At 50.6% G+C, this 17,393-nt stretch overlaps 1 protein-coding gene across 1 annotated transcript in view; it reads left to right on the top strand.

Moving 5' to 3' along the window:
- EFNB3 (ephrin B3) overlaps nt 1-17,393 on the top strand; it is a 49,502-nt gene that overhangs the window by 22,258 nt on the left and 9,851 nt on the right. Inside the window, exon 2 of the mRNA XM_054995186.1 lies at nt 11,453-11,745. Coding sequence (XP_054851161.1) covers nt 11,453-11,745 — 293 coding nt within the window. The remainder of the gene's footprint in view (nt 1-11,452; nt 11,746-17,393) is intronic.

Genomic DNA, 17,393 nt, shown 5'->3' with positions numbered 1-17,393 from the left:
GAGCAGGAGTGGAGGTGGAGAAAGTGGAGGTGGGAAGGCAAGTTCAGGCGAGAAAAGTCCCAGGGCTTTGGCACAGGTGTGTGTGTGTGTGTGTGTGTGTGTGTAAGTGAGAGAGAAAATGAATATATAAAAGGCCAAAGCAAAGGCAGTATGTGTGGTGGTGGTGGGGGGAGATGTTACCCACCCACCTTGCATCCCCAATGTAGGAAAAGTCAGCCTCGGCACGGTTGAGGACCAGAGTTCTGAGACTGTCTGAACAGAGCTAGACAGTGCAGCCTAGCGGGTTGGGTGTGGCTGCAAAGTGTCAGGGACCTGGAGATGGGAGCGGAGTTCTCTGTGCGGGTGGTAGAGTGAGGGGGCTGAAGCTGGAAGATGCCTGGATTCTCACGGGTTAGGTAGGTGAGATACATGACTGGTGACCTGTTTGGGCTAGATCCGGAGGAGTTAGCCGTGTTAGTCTGCAGTTGCAAAATAGTAAAGAGTCCAATAGCACCATTAAAACTAACCAACTTTATTGTAGCATAAGCTTTCGAGAACCACAACTCTCTTCGTCAGATGCATCGTCAGATTCACCTGAAGAAGAGAGCCGTGGTTCTCGAAAGCTGATGATGCTTCTGATGAAGAGAGCTCTGGTTCTCGAAAGCTGACGATGCATCTGACGAAGAAAACTGGTTCTTGAAAGCTGATGATGCATCTGACGAAGAGAGCTGTGGTTCTTGAAAGCTAATGATGCATCTGACGAAGAGAGCTGTGGTTCTTGAAAGCTGACGAAGCATCTGACAAAGAGAGCTGTGGTTCCTGAAAGCTTATGCTACAATAAAGTTGGTTAGTCTTAATGGTGTTACTGTACTATTTGAGCTAGGAATTGTTTGGGCTCACAGAGAGATTTTTGAAGGGCAGTCTATGATTAACTTGGGGGGGGGTCCCTTTGGGATTTGAGTTTCTGCTCTATATGGGGAGAGCAGGAGAGGATTTCCCGGGATCGTCTTATGTCTTCCCAGCCAGATGTTTCTCAAGTCCTGGTCCTTCTCTGGAGGAAGGTTTGGAATTCGGTGTGGGAGGTGTGTGGATGGAGGGGGTCTTGAACAGCAGAACTGGGGCTGGCTGTTGGTGGTGCTGTCTTGACACGGCCACCTCTCCTCCCATCCAGGGAAGCTGGGCCAATTTCCCCCTCCAAGCATGTTAATTATTGCCAGAAGAAGGAAACCTCAGAGAGACCAAATGTCAGTGGCTTGGGAAGAAGTGCAGCGGAGAGAAGCTCGGAGGACCCAGGAGTCCTGAGGAGGCGGCTTCCTGGTCTTCCCCTCTCGAGCTTCTGACCTGCTCCTTTCTAGAGGCAGTGGCAGCCGAGCCTCAAGCAAGAGATCACAGGACAGCCCCGCCAGACCGGAGACTTCCGCTTGAGGGCCTGCTCCCTCCCTTCGTTTCTAAATGCCAGCCACACCTTCAGTGGGCTTGGCACAAGAACCCAAAACCGTTACAAGTACCTCTGAGCATGTGCCGGGCGCCTTTCTCTCGCCCCAGAGTAAACGCAAGTGGTGTAGCCGCATGTGTCTCGGATTAGACATAAAAGACCACGTAACTTCTGTGCAGGCCTCAGCACCAGCAGTTTGGGTGGTTAGCAGCTAAGCGCTGCTCCGGCCCCAGAGGCAAGCACAACTCTGAACCACAACATGGGTTGCTCCAGCCCAGATGTAGCTGCATCTCTGGGCCAGGCCAGCAGCGGCTCCAAACAAGGGCCCCTCTGTGCGCTGCAGGCCTCCCCCCTCTGTCTTTGGGCACAGGAGGTCAGGGGGAGTTAATTATTTCATTAAGACGAAGGTGCTGAGGCAATCAGGTCTGTCCCCCCCAGCGGGGGCTGATAGGAATCAGCAGGCGTCTCACTTGAGCGAGCTGGAACAGGGCACAGAGTGAGCCGCTGCACAGGCAGGCGTGGGACCTCCAATCTTTAACTAGGAGATTAAATTCCTGTTGGACACTGCGGGGGGGGGGCATGCCTGGATTTGCTGGGAGGGGGGCAGAAGAGGGGATCGCTGGTACCTTTGCAACTGGGTTCTACTGGGCTGGAGAAGAACCGGGCTTTCTGGAAAGGGAACGAGCACCAGCCCCCTCTGTGCAATGGTTAGAAGGCTGGAGTTAGGGTTACCAGCTCCAGGTTGGGCAGTTCCTGGAGATCTTGGGGGTGGAGCCTGGAAGGGGTGAGTTGGGGGGGGGAATCTTCAATATGACATAATACCAAAGAGTCCACCCTCCAAAGCAGCCATTTTCTCCAGGGCAACTGATCTGTGTGGCCTGGAGATCAGTTGTAATTCTGGATTGGAGGTTGGCAGTTGTGGGTGGACTAGGCCCCGGAAGACCTGGGTTCAGATCCCCAAGAATTAGATGACCCTGGGGCTGCTTGGTCACACTTTCTCAACCTAGCCTAGAGTTGTGAGGAGGCAGGAGAAATTTCTGCATTGCCTGGTGTGCCGCCTGGATGGAGAGCGGTATGAAATCACGAAAGGAATAGGCAATCCCTTTTCACACTGCTAACCTTCACTCGCAACGACGCGGAAGATCGTGCTAAAAACGCGGAAGGTCACGTTTTCTCACGCGAGATTTGCGTGATGTCGTGCAAACCTTGCACAAGAAAACGCGATCTTCCGCATTTTTAGCGCAATCTTCCGCGTTGTTGTGAGTGAAGGTAAGCAGTGTGAAAACGGCCAGTGTGTCTTAGTAGTGGCCGGAAGCTGGGTTCCCTGAGAATTGGAGGAAGGGGGGCTCAAAACAGGAGGGGCCATCTCTGTTGGACTGGAGGATGGGATGCATGTTAGAGCCCGGACTCCGGGGTCCCCAGGAGCAGCTCTGTGGGGGTTGTAGGGAGCCCAGTGGGTCAGAACAGTTTCCAGGAAAGGTTACAGGGCGGCCTCCCCCCTCTTCCCATTGGCTCCTTAGCTCCTTTCCTGAGCTGTCACTTTTCATTTTCTCTCCTCCCTGCCTTCCCCAATTCCAGCTGAGCCCGTGACCCTGTTACAGGAGGGGGGAAGCCGGGTCACCCTCCTGCAGGGCAAGAAGCCACAAGGCCCAACACACAGCCAGTCAGCTCCTTGCACACGCACTGGGGCCTGTACCGAGGTCCAGTAGTAAAGAATGGCCCAGCAGCGCCCCCAGGACCACCACTGTGTCCACCCCACCGGCTACCCCCTCCCTGCCCTCCTTCAAAGGAGGCCCCTCCACCACACGTTGGCATGCGTTGCTATGGCAACTGTAGGCATCCTGCCCTTTCAGGAGTGGGGGGAGCAGCGGGGCCTAAAGGGAGGGGTCGCAGTCGGGGAACTTTGCATGTGGCCTTTGGGCTTCATAGGTACTTTGGGAGGGAAGAAGGACTTCATTGAAAGGGCTAAGGAGGCAGGGTCTGGCACGTTTGGGGGAGAAAGTGTGTGTGTGGAGGGTAGAGGCTGCCTCCTGGTTTCTCTGCGGGAGAGAACTAGCAAGGTTGGCAAGCTGGGCATTCTGGGTCTGGGTGTTAAGGGGTCTCTGGCTTGGTTTTACAGGGGCCCCTGGCGTTGCTTGGCAGCAGGAAATGAGCAGGACACCTGGGTTCTTAGGGAGGGGAGGGAGTGGTTTGGCCCGGACCTGAAGTCTTTGCAGGGACAGGCTTGATAGGAGAAATGAGGGGGGGGGGACTTCTGGATTCTTTAGGAGGAAATAGGGCCTAGGGGTTGGAGCTAGGGCTCCCTCTCCCTCTCTTTGCTTGTGTGCTTGAATCAGCGCTTGCATCTTCCCCGCCCCCCCCGAGGCTAAAAAGCAGCTGTTGGGCTCCCCACACACACACACTTGGATTGGGCCTCAATACTAGGTGTGTGTTATTAGCTCCCCACCCCCTTAATTTCCCCAACAGAAATTGCTGCCCGGAGCTCTAAGGTAGCTGGGTCATGGGGGAAACCCAGGCCTTAATCTCGCATGTATCTCCTCAGCGAATCTGCCTCTCTCTCCTCTGCATGACTGGCTTGGCAGCACTGGGAGAAATTTGGGCCGTGCCCCATATTGCAGGAGCCAGGAGGGGTGAGGTAGGGTGCGGGTGCCTGGTGGGTGTGTCAGCCTTTTGGGGGCATGCGTTTCTTGCAGCCTGAGCATGAGATGGAGCCATGCGCTCCAAGGACAGTCAAAGACCTCTTTTCTCATGGCCTGATGTGTGTGTTTGGGTGGGGGAGCTGTTAGTTTAGGTTCCTGGGGGGGGGGGTTCTTCGTGGTGTTGCTCACGCGTGTGCACATGCAGACATGGGGCTGCATTGCTCCAGTGGGTATGTGTTGCATGTGCCTTGCAGCTGTTGCTGGGAAAACTTATCAAGCATGGAAGGTTTGGACTTGTCAGAGAGGGCACCGGTTCCTTTTCTGTAGAGGGTCGATATTTCTTAATGTGTTTCCCAGGGACTTTCCAGACAGCAAAATAAAATGGATTTTATTTTTAGCCCGAGAATCTGTGCCAGTGGTGGGGCAATGCATTCCCATGTTTTTTTTTGGAAAAAAAAAGTGGTGTGCCGCTGTGCTGCTTGGCCTATCTTTTAAGTGTGGGGGAGGGAACCAGTTCCTCAAGTGGCAGGGCACCGCTGAAAAGTCGAGCAGGGGGTAGCCTTGCCTGCTGATAACTGCGTATTTTTTAAAAGGGCCATGTTAACACTTCTCTGGTTGAGTGGGGAGTACCCAGCCTCTAAAGAAGTAAAATAAATACGTAAACAGAAGTTTTGTTAACACGATGCAAACATGGAACGTAAGCGAAATTCATCAGCAGTGATGCCACTTTTCGAAGAAAGTCACATGTCCCCAAGGATCTTTCTGCTGGGATACTGTCCTTTGCTAAAGGGGCTGCCTCTGGGGCTGGGCTCATCTGTCCAGCATGCCAATTTCCAGACTGGCAGCCGTGTCACCATGCACAGCAAAACCCAGAAAGGGGTCTTACGCAATCTCAAACGCCAACAGATCATTTGTGGGGCAGATGTTTCCGTGCATCGAGGGCAACAGAAGTGGGTTTCTTTTGCTCTTTCTCCCAGTCTGCCATCCTTCTTGTTTCACAGCCAGGACTAGAACCCACAAGTCCTGGCTTTCCTCCTCCACTGGCCCTTGTTTGTTTAGCCGAAGGATTCATGTGCCACATTTCTGACTTAAACAAATCATCATTAAACACCCATTTAAACAACACCATGGGGCACCACAGCCACATCTGGTTTCTTAAGGGAAAGCTGCAGCTGGTAAACGAGTCTAAGCTGGTAAAGGAGCTCTCCATCTGTAGATCAGGATGTGACGTCCCTGTGAGCTTTGAATCTGCTCCAGCTACTCCCGAAGTGGCAAGAGAGGATCCTTTAAGGTGCCTTGAGTGCCTAAGCTGAAAATACAATCATGAGCAATTAGATGATAATGCCTTAATTAGTGCCCCCCCCTCCCAGTCCTGACTAAGGGAGCCAACTCCGGGCTGGGAAGTTCATGGAGATTTAGGGATGGAGCCAGGGAGGGCGGGGTTTCGGGACAGGAAGAACCTCCGTGGCGGTATAATGCCGTAGAGTCCACCCTCCAAAGCAACCATTTTATCCGGAGGACCTGATCTCTGTCTTCTGGAGATCAGCGGTAATTCCCACCTGGAGATTGTCAACCCTTTTCCCAGCCAACAGCTCAATGGTTTTATCTGGACTGAGCTTTAGTTTTTTGTCCCTCTTCTAGCCTTTCACTCAGTGCTTTTTTTTTTTTGCTTTAAAAAAACCTGCCAGTACTCAAATATAAGATGGCACCAATTTCCACCAGTTCCTCCCACAGGACTTGAGAGAGCCCTGAAAAATGGTGCCTGTTCACAGTACTGATGTGGCCACAAAAAAGCTCTGCTTTTACAACTTCGTCCCTGTTTCAGACATTCAGTGACATTGATGGAAAGAATAGCGAGAATTGCTGGTTGTCCATATGTTGATGACCCTTTAGTCCATCAGCTAATAAGCAGTTGCTGATGGTGCCTGGCCCCAGGGAGGCCCATCTGGCCTCTTCCAGAGCCAGGGCCTTTTCGGTCTTGGCTCCAACCTGGTGGAACTCTGTCTGAGGAAACTAGGGCCCATCGGGATTTGTTATCTTTCCGCCAGGCCTGCAAGACGGAGATGTTCCGCCAGGCATTTGGTGGGGGCTGGGCTGTCCTCTCGCCAGCCATACCACTGAAGACTGTCCACATCCCATGCAGGAGCTCATAAGTGTGGCGCAGGGCATGATGCAAGAGCCAAGCCCTGTGCCTAAAATGCTGTATTTTAATATTTATTCCGCCAATTGAGAAATATTATTGCCTATTCCGCCAACTGAGAAATTTTATTGTATGTGGAATAGTGTTTTAATGTTTATTTATAATACTTTTATTGTTTTTAAACTGTATGTTACAAATTGTATGTTGTTACACCGCCCTGAGCCCGTCTGACGGGGAGGGTGGTCTAGAAATGCAATAAAATAAATAAACAAACAAACAAACAAACTATGTGGGTGAACCCTCCCAGCAGCTTCAGGTAGATGCTAAAAAGTACTGGGGATAAAGTTGGCTCCCGGCAGGTTTCTGCAATATAAATGCCATACGGCTGAATGTCAGTTCCTCATCACCCCCTTCTGGAACCAGTCGGCCAGATGAGGCCAGAACTGTGGAAGGGCAGTACCCAATACCCAACCCAACCAGCCTCTCCGAAGGGATACCGTGGTTGATGGCATCAAAGGGTGCTGAAAGATTCAGGGGGACAAACGGGATTCACCGCTCTCTTCTTTTCCTGGTGAAGGCCATCCATCAGGGCAACCAAGCTGGTTTCTGTCCCCAGACTGGACCCAAAACCAGAGTGGACATGGAGCAGAGGTCAATGGGGCAGTCGAGGGGGTAGTTGTGAATTTCCTGCATAGTGCAGTGGGTTGGACTAGATAACCCTAGAGGTCCCTTCCAGTTCTATGATTCTATGAAATGAGTCAAGATAATCAGTTTCAACCAAGACCTCTCGGAGCTAAAGTGTTGCCACCTGCTCAAGCGTTTTGCTCAGAAAGGGAATTTCTCAACTGACGTAGAATTACCCAGATCTTCTGGGTCCAAGGAAGGCTTTTTTAAAAACGTGGCAGTGGGAACTTTATTTTAGGGAAGCGTTACTCACATACGCAAGCAGCCAGTCTGTGTCTTTGAGCCACAAGAGCTGAAAACATCACCCACCAAAACGTAACATCCTGAGACTGAACCATGAAAAAAAGCACGTTCCGCCTGGTGAACATGTGAGCAAAGCATCTTGGAATTTGTCACAGCGGGCTGCAGAATTTTCTTAGACTAAATCATCAGAGGATAACTCGAAGAAGCCCATTCACTTCTGGAAAAATTTAACTGGATGGCTATCCTCAAGTGCCTCGGAAGCAGAAAAGACCATTTTGCTTCAGTCACACAGGCCCAGAATGGGCTGTGGCTCCTTTTTGGTCAAGCATGTCCCAAATATCTCTCTTTCTGTTCTCAACTTGTTTACCTGCTGGGTTCATCATCCTTGAAAATGAAATCCTGCCCTCAAGTCATAGTTTATTTATTATATTTTATTTATTTATGTCCTTTATAACCCACCTTTCTCACTGAGACTCAAGGCGAATTACACAGTATGAGATTAGTACAGTCAAAATCAGGAACATTTCCTCCATAACAATGCCATAGGGTAAATAGATACAAGTCCACAAAGACATAGCATTAGCAGGAACCCAGTACAACATAGCGGTGAGGTCTGTGGTTCCTAACTCTTCAGCAGAGCATCTGAGATCCCCTTCCCTACAATACAGCCTTCCTATCGGAGTAAAAAGCCTTTTTGAATCATTTGGTTTTGCATCGTTTGCAGACAGCCAGGAGAGTGGGGGGTCTCCTGACCTCCTCAGGCAGGCCGTTCCACAGGGTAGGGGCCACCACAGAGAAAGCCCGTGTATGGGCTGCTGTTGATTTCGCCCATGTGCAGGGTGGCACCTGTAGGAGACCCTGTTCAGATGAGCGATGCTGCCGTGGAGGAACACAGGGAGGGAGGCGGTCCCGTAGGTATGCTGGACCAAGGCCATGAAGAGCTTTGTAAGTGATAACTTAGTGGGGTTTTCATGGCAAGAGATTAACAGAAGTGGTTTGCCGTTGCCTGCCTCTGTAACCCTGAGCTTTGTTGGAGGTCTCCCATCCAATTACTAGCCAAGGCCAACCCTGCTTAGCTTCTGAGATCTGATGAGATCAGGCTCTCCTGGGCTACCCACCATCCTTAGACCATCGTTATATGGAGGCGAGTAATGGGTTTCATGAACAGGGAAAGGATGCCTAGGAGCGATCATGCCCGCTACTCAGTCACCTCTGTGTTCCAGAGGTCAGCCCTAGTTTCAGAGGGGGTGCATGGCGAGGACTCCCTATGGGCTGCGAGGAATCACTCCAGATCCATCAGCATCCGAGAACGAACCGTTCTACGACATCTGCTACTCCTGTAGAGGTTCCAAGCTCCTGTTAAGATCATGAAATTACCCCACTTCCAATCCGTCACACATTTGAGCAGTACAGAAAACTAAACGGAGAGCATTATCAGCTCTACAACTGCACGCCAGGGCAACAAGATATTCTGGGAGAGTTCCATAGTTGCACGGCTGCCATGAAATCCTGGGTGACCCCTGTTAAGCCGGCTTTGGCATGGTTATCGAAGTTCATGGGTAACAAACATCTTGGGGGTCTCAACACCATGTCCATGGCGGCCTCCAGCAATTAGGGAGAATGCTCGGCGGTAGAGTGGGCCAGACAGCAGCAGTATCATCGGCAATCTGTCCCATGTCCCCATTACAAGGTACACACACCATCAGCCTTTGGGCCCTGCTGACAAAGTGCCTGAATCGGGCGATGTTATCTCTGTAGACTGTGGGATCTCCCCTTCCCTGCAGCACAGAGATTCCTGGAGCGATTTAATCCTCCCGTTTCATCCACCCAGGACTTGGTGATACAAACCAGGTCAGCTTTCTCATCCCAAATGCAGTCCCGGTTGATCAATGATTTAACTGACCAGGAATTTAGCAACGGCACTTTTGAGCTCCGTGGTGGAAGATCCAGGACTATCTGAGTAATGAAGGCTGAGAGCGGGAGAGACACCCACCTTATCTGGCTTTTCCTGTCCTTCTCCCACTGCCCGAGATGACCCAGGTAGCGGCCTTCCCCCCCCTCATACAAGCAAGGATAACTCAATGGACACTCGCCCCCTTCCACACACAAACCAAAATAACTGGCCCTTGCCCTCCCCCAAGCTATTATCTCCTTTGGCAGCTGATCTGTCCCAGGGGGCTTGGACAGGCGGCTTTGGGGTCAGATGTCAACAGGTTTGAATACCGGGTTGGAATCCTTTGTCGGTCCTCTGGTGCTGCTCACACGGGGAGGGGCAGGCAGGAGGCTGCAAAGGCCGGGTGGGGGTGGGGGGGTTCCATTCCACTGATTTTTGGGGAGGGGGCAGAGAGAGAGATGAAATTGAAGACAGATGCTAAGGCAAAGTGAAATTAACTTGTGCAAACCCACAAGGGGCTTAATATTTATAACGTTTATGTTGTCTGATTCTGGGTGAATCTGTTCACTTTGAATGGGGTTTGGCAAGTTTGTTGTGCCCATCTCATAACTTCAAGGCAGAGCAAGCTACACATGGGTAAAAAGACTGAGAAAAGGTTTGAAACACAGTTTGCAGACCGTTGGTTTGGAAGAAGTTGTGTTGTGAGAATCATCTCATTTTTGGCACTGGCAAACAGGATTCACGGGTTTTTAATCCCCACCTCCAAAACCTACAAACCCTGTTTGACCAAAGAGGACAGCGAGATGAAATAAACGTGCTGTTCACTGTCGGAAGGAAAGCTTGCAAACCACTTTCAGCCTTATTAGAAAAATTCGGTAGAGACCAAACTACGGCGTTAGACCTCTCAGGAATGGAAGAGAACCACTGGATCCGACCCTAGACGGTCTCCAAAACACACATAAGATTTAGGGGGAATCTGATCAGGCAGCGTGGAAGAGGAAGGACCTTTGGCCTCGTCGATAGTCTGTCCAATGTAACTGGACGAGTTCTGTCTTTCTCTGAGTCTGAATTCCAATAGATTTGATGGGGAAACTGACATGTGACAGCGTAAATCAGAAACATGTGTCCAGCGATTCAGTCGACAGGAGGTACATGTCTCCTGTGCCTTTCCAGATCTTAACTGAGCAGCACAGCCTGCTCCGATGATTAAACTCAGCTCTGAAGCATATCTGTCCTAGTAAAAAGGGAGGGGGCATTTTTGTTGGTTATTCCTTTTATAGCCCACCTTTCTTCCCTGATGGGACTCAGGGCAACTTCTTGAGGATTTCCATGAAGCCTAGGCACAGACCAGATGCAGATCTGCTTAGCTTCATGTGCCCAGCTGCTCCTGCCCTGTTGCCTATGCAGAGTGCCTTTCCCTGACCGCTAAGTAATCATAACTAGGTAGTAAAGAGTCCAGTAGCACCTTTAAGACTAACCAACTTTATTGTAGCATAAACTTTCGAGAACCACAGCTCTTTTTGTCAGATGCATCTGATGAAGAGAGCTGTGGTTCTCGAAAGCTTATGCTACAAATAAGTTGCATCTGATGAAGAGAGCTGTGGTTCTCGAAAGCTTATGCTACAATAAAGTTGGTTAGGCTTAAAGGTGCTACTTGGACTCTTTTGCAACTGCAGACTAACTATTTTGCAACTGCAGACTAACACAGCTAACTCCTCTGGATCCATAACTAGGTAATCATACTGAATAGTCATACAAGAATGCACTTTCAGGCAAGAATGGGCTTTGGCCTCTCTTATTCTGAAAATCCGCACTGCCAGTCTCCCGCCTCCTGGCATTACTTCATCCAGTGCAAGAGACTGCCCTCTTCCTTGAAAGCTCTGGGCTCCTGACTCCCAGCCCCCTAAGGGGTCTCAGACCACTAACCCACCAAACACATCTGTAGTGCAGGGCTCCTGCCCCCTCCCATTCCACATCCCCAGTTTGATTGACTCCTGACAGATAGAGCGGCCCCTCAGTGGGACAGACTCTCATCGGGAGGTGGTGGGCTCTCCTCCTTTAGAGGTTTTTCAGCAGAGGGCTAGATGGCCATCTGACAGCAATGCTGATTCTGAGAACCTGGGCAGATCATGAGGGGGAGGGCAGGAAGGGTTGCATCAGTATTTAGTTCTCGCTGCCCCTTCTTACATGCCCAGGGTAAGGCTGATCACCACCTTGGGGTCAGGCAGCAATTTTCCCCAGGCCAGTTCAGCTAGGGATCCTGACAGTGTTTTGCCATCTTCTGGGCATGGAGCAGGGGTCACTGTGTGTGTGTGGGGGGGGGGAGGTAGTTGTGAATTTCCTGCATTGTGCAGGGGGTTGGACTAGATGACCTTGGAGGTCACTTCCAACCCTATGATTCTGTGTTTCTATGACTTACCAGTTGTGCCTCCCCACAGGTTCCAGAACGAGGGTGGCTACGTCTTGTACCCCCAGATCGGCGACCGCCTGGACCTCATCTGCCCACGCTCGGTGCCTCTGGGCCCCTTCTCCACGGAGGACTATGAGTATTACAAGCTATACCTGGTCCAGACAGAGCAGGCGGAGCGCTGTGAGATCCTTCGCACTCCCAACCTGCTGCTGACCTGCGACCGGCCTGAACTCGACATGCGCTTCACAATCAAGTTCCAGGAGTACAGCCCCAACCTCTGGGGTCATGAGTTCAAGACCAACCAGGATTATTACATCATCAGTAAGTGCCACGCTTGACAGCTGAGAGTTGGGATTGGTTGTTGTCCCCCATGCTGAATACCACACTTGGGCAAAAACTTTGAATCCCCACGTCCCAGACATGAGATGCCTTGTCCGTGTTTTCCGGCAGGCCCCTCAATGGTCTCTAGTGGGCACCAGGTGGGGCTGAAGGCAAATTCAGAAGACTCCACCCAGACAGTGTGTGTGTGTGAGTGTGCGAGAGAGAGAATGAGAGACTCAAAAACTAGGAAGAGCTGAGGGAGATAGCAAGGGGAGAGGCGAAGTGTGCAGTTCCCCCAGAAATCACCTGTGTTACATGACGCTAGTAGGAGAAGCGTTTAAGGAGAGCGAGGAGATGGTGAATTGCCCATTTTTGGAATTGCCCATTTTGGCGGCCCCTGTTTTCCCTCTGGGGGAAAGGGAGAGGGAAATATTTGGGACCTGGCACACGGGGGCAACACTCATCTTGAAAGGAAGGCGAGAGGGATGGAGCTTTCCTGTCCTCTTCTGCCATCCTGTCTCCCCCTCCCCACCCCACAGCATCCCTGTCACATCAGCTCTGGATGCCTGGGGTGGCCCTTCAGCCATCGCCATGGCAACTGTCTCCCGGCAAACCTGCGCGAGCCAGCGACTTGGCTGTGCCGCGGCAACCATGATGTGGTAACCAGCCGGTCTTTCCCCCATGTCCCCATCCTGTTCTCTCTTCACTATGTGTTTTTTTGGGGCGGGGGAGGGGTCTCTATTCTCCATCTCTTTCTTTCTATCCTCCCCGGGAGTTGCTTATGAAAGGCTCTTCTCCGAGCGTGACCTTTCTTGAGAGGCAACAGTTTCGACGTTGGTTAGGGACTCTTGGAAAAAATTCAGCGATGTGTGGGGCAAGAGTGCGTCTGGGCACAGATGTGTGGATTTTATATAGCTGCAGAGGACTGTGAGAAGTCATCTCTAATTTCCTCTCCCCCACACACACATGCGTGCGCACACCAAAATATCTTCCTCTTTCAGTTTTTCTTCCGTCTTCAGTTCTTTCTGCTTTGTAGCCTGGTATATGCCTTCGGCAAGGAGACATTGTTGAAAGAGACCAACTCTTTGCCCGCCCTGCATGCCCCCCTTTCTGCCCTGCTTCCCAACCATTGCATCTCCAGTGGGGCAGCAGGATGCATGTGTGTGCGTGTTTGTGAAGATAGCGAATCTGGAAAGGTAATTTTTTGTACAAGGGGAGGCAATTCAAGGTCACAGCTCCTCTCACAGGGCAAGGCACTTGATTGCTTGTTTGCTACCCCCCCCATGACCCCCCCTTCTAAGCCAGCTGATGGAAGCACCCCCTGGAGGAGATTCGGCGTGGTGGGTTTTCAGTGGTGGCGAGGCGCCGTTGACCCAGATTCCTTTTTCAAAGATTTTATGCCCAGCCATGCATGAGGGGAGAGAGTGAGACAGCTGAGTGGAAGGAAGGAGGGGTTGAGGAAGAGGTTGCAGGGTAATGTTGCCATCTAGGACAGGAAGTGATGGAAGAGGAAATGACAGGCCAGCCCGACGCAAGTGGCGGCCCCCCAGAAACAGCTGCACCTCGGCCCGGTGGGCAAGGACTGCAAAACTGAATAGCAGCACTAGCTTATCAGAGCCCTTCCCTTTGTTCATAGGAGAATCCTCCCAAATCACCCCCTGATCAGAGACTGGGGGTTTGAGGGTGCAACATCCGGGCAGCTTGAGCCCGGGCACCTCTCATGTTGTGAAATAATCACTTGTGCTTTTTAACTTCTCATTCCCTTGGCCCGGTTTTGAGGACGTCAGGAAAATAGTTTTTATGCGTTCACATCCAGGGGCCAGATGTAGCTTAATAACATAGTCATCAAAATCCCAGTTCTACTTCCAGGGGATGGAGGGACCTCAGTCAAGATGAAGAGAAGCTCTGGGGGCTGCGGAAAGGTAGCCCTCCCATGAGGCAAGGGGACAGCAAATTTGAGGATCTCTTCTCGCTTTGGATGCCCTGAAGGGCCCTGAGGTGGAACACTGACAGACCTGTCTTAGGGACAAACAGGGGTCTGCCAGAAGTTCTCCTGCGCATGAAACTGTGTGAGAGCACAATTATGTGCAGCTGCTGTTTCTTTCAGTGGAGTGTGCACAGAAAAACATCCCAAATTTATTGTGGTGTGTGTCTGTGTGGGTGTTCCTATGGAAGATGCCACTGGGTAACCGAGTTCAGGCTCAGGGCTTTGTGGGAGACTGAGATGTCATTCTAAGGCACTGGGTAGTTATGGGATGCCAGAATTCACAAACATGCCTTGGCCCAGGAGACTGTGAAGGGATAGGAAAACCAGGGCACCCCTGAGCATGTAAAGATTACTTCTTCCTCATCACTGCATGACTCCAGCCAAAATCTCACATATCTCAGGCTAGGCGAAGGGCATCTAGTCAAATGAAGAGGGTCTGTGGCTCAGTGGTGAAGTATCTGCTTTACATGCAGAAGGTCCCAGGTTCGATTCCCCTCCTCCCCATCTCCAGTTAAAAGGATCAAATGGCAAAGGATGAGAAAGACGTACACCTGAGAACTCTGGAGAGTCGCTGCCAGTCAGTCACAGACAATACTGACTGGGGTAGACCTGGGGTTTGGTTTGGCATAACACAGCTTCACTTGTCCATATATGTATAAACAGGGCTTTTTTTCTGGGAAAAGAGGTGGTGGAACTCAGTGGGTTGCCCTTGGAGAAAATGGTCACATGGCTGGTGGCCCCACCCACTGATCTCCAGACAGAAGGGAGTTGAGATTGCCCTCCGTGCCACTTGGCGGCGCGGAGGGCAATCTCAACCCCCCTCTGCCTGAAGATCAGGGGGCGGGGCCACCAGCCATGTGACCATTTTCAAGAGGTTCCAGAACTCCGTTGCACCGCGTTCCTGCTGAAAAAAAGCCCTGTGTATAAAGGTGGTGGCTTTCAAACAAGCCTGAGCCCTGCCAGACGTGCTCTTCTTAAAGGGATGCACTTTACCCTTATTGATGCCTTGAGAGGGTCTCTGTCTGGGAAGGAGCTTGGCAGTACACACTCCCTTCACCTCCGCCCCATCCTATGGTGGCTCTCGGCCCATCCTGTCTATGGCCCATTTAAACGTAGCCCCCCATTGGCTAGCCGTGTTCTTTTGTAAGGGCTCAGCCAAGCGCGTCTAAACCGAACCGACGGGCCCGGCTTCCCAGTGCCCCTGGCAGCTGCCAGTGAGACTCCTGCCTGCACGCAACCCTCCCTTTTTTTACCGTTCAGCCCAGTTCTTTTTGCCGAACCAGAACCATTGGGCCTCCCCTCTAACACTGTCTCTGCAAGGTGATCACCTCACACTCCATGTTAATTCAACTGGGAAATGGATGCCAAGACCCTGTCCCATCCAGGACCGGTGTCTGGATGAGGAGGGGGAGTCCAGTTACCTGGGGGAGTTGTGGGGGTGGTTAAAGGGCGTCATGGAGGAACAAACCCACGTGAAGTGGAGTCAAGTACTACGACATTCAAAGTACTTAGAATAAACATAGCAACATGAATTGTAGCCGATATTAGTGGTTCTTTGGGAATGGATCCCAGCATTCAGAGTAGTTTGCTGGAGGGCTCTAGCTTCTCCCCCATGTAGCACGTGGCTTGATTCATTCAACATGTCTGAAGACGTGAAGCCGCCTTATGCTGAATCGGACCCTTTTGACCCCTCCCATTCGCAAGGGCGCATGAGAGCAAAACTGGCAATCTGGCGTTTGCCAGATGTGCCACTGGGTGGCGCTGTGTTTGGCCTGCCCTCTGCGGCATGGGCAGAGGAGAGGCTCCGCGGCCTACTCTATGATCCAGTGGCAGGTGCAGCCACACCAGATGGATTCAGGCTGTACATGGCAGCTCATGAGCCCAGTGAGTCGTCCTGGTTGCTTCTCCCCTCTGGCTCTGGCTCTGAGCAATGTGTAGCTATTATGGAAGATAAAGCAAAGTCATTGCTTGTGGGGAAGGAAGAGGGACTTTGCCCAGTGGCTATCGAGGGATGTGCTCAGTCCTTCAGAGCTGGCTTAGAATATTTATTTTTTGGTACATTTTTCTCTGTCCCTTCCTCCAGGGAGTTCAGGGCAGGTTATACCATTCTCCTTTGCTCATTTTTATTCTTACAACAGCCACTGTAAGTTCGGTCTCCCAGTTCCTAGTTCAACACCCTAGTCACCACACCAACCTGGTATAAAATAACTCTTGCTATGATAGTAAAGAGTCCTGTGTTATGGAAATTTCTTTTCAAAGTAATCTGCTTTAATTTTATTTTCCATTAACAGCAGTTACCCTCCATCAATCAAGACACCAAACTGTGATCAATGAAGAAATACGAGTTTTATTAATAATAAAGCTCAGATGCTCTGCCTTGTTAGGACATAAGCATCAAGGTCAGCCATTGCAGAGGATCTTATATACTCTCCAAAGCTAATTGTTTACAGAATAAAAGATAAATTGTTATACAAAACTAGGTACAAACAATTCTTCAGAATCAAATTTTTGAGGAGACATGGCACCCAAACAGGCCTGATTGACAAGACAGTAAATTCTCTCTGTAATATAAACATGCGACATGTCTGGTGCCACACAGGAATAAGTAGGTGTCTTCCTGAGAGGGTGCTTATCCAAGGTAAATTCTTGAGTGCAAAGACAAAACAAGAGAGATAAATGTCTCCTGCAGTGTTCAGTGTTTTAAACTGTGTCAGAAGGAATCTGCTTACAAAGAAAAGCTTTTGCCTTCTGTGTTAGAGGGCAGCTCCAATATCTGCTCATAATTAGGTCTTTTAAACTAGGAGTCATAAAAAATTCCTCATCATCCTGTAGCACCTTTAAGATTAACCAACTTTACTGGAGCATAAGCTTTCGAGAACCACAGCTCTCTTTGTCAGATGCATCCGATGCATCTGACAAAGAGAGCTGTGGTTCTCGAAAGCTTATGATCCAATAAAGTTGGTTAGTCTTAAAGGTGCTACTGGACTGTACTATTTTGCAACTACAGACTAACACGGCAAACTCCTCTGGACCTATTGTTATGACATATTCCTATAACATTATAAGAACGACATTATCCCATAATATTCATGCATGCCTTTATGAGCCATTTGTAATGCATGGGCCCATTTGATTTACAGTCTGCCTATCCCTGTGGAATGGATCTAACTGCTCTGTCCTGTGCATAATTCCTGTGTCCTTTGGTATTACTCCCAAAATTCTGTGAGGTAGTTGGGATTGTTTCCAACCTTCAGGACGGCGTGGATTTTGGAACAAATTCTTCCTCGAGTGAATGTGGCTTAGTCATGCAAGATTTTGTGGTTGTGTATGAGAGCAAAATGAATGAGACACAGGAAAGCGAAGTGAAGGGCACTGCGGAGAAACGGAGAGAGAAGCAGGAGAAAGTGCCGGCAGAAGTGGCCGGTGCGAGCAAGCGCTGTCAAGTAAGGGATCAGTTCAGCCACGAAAGAAAAGCCAGAAATGATGGCGGAGGGGCTGCTGTGTGATGGCATGGGGTGCGAAGAGCCCAGGCCAGAAAAGAGGCAGCCGGAGGCAAGAGGCCTCTTGCTTTGGATAAGAGCTCAGAACCAGGCAGTCATGAACGGAAGAGCCGCCCAAATTCCAAAGCATCCCTGCCAGTCACAAAAAACCTGTGAAAAGT

This window comes from Eublepharis macularius, chromosome 12, assembly GCF_028583425.1.
Source record: "Eublepharis macularius isolate TG4126 chromosome 12, MPM_Emac_v1.0, whole genome shotgun sequence".
NCBI lineage: Eukaryota > Metazoa > Chordata > Lepidosauria > Squamata > Eublepharidae > Eublepharis > Eublepharis macularius.
The sequence above is the reverse complement of the archived record's forward strand: the minus strand, read 5'-3'. Positions and strand labels throughout refer to the sequence as shown.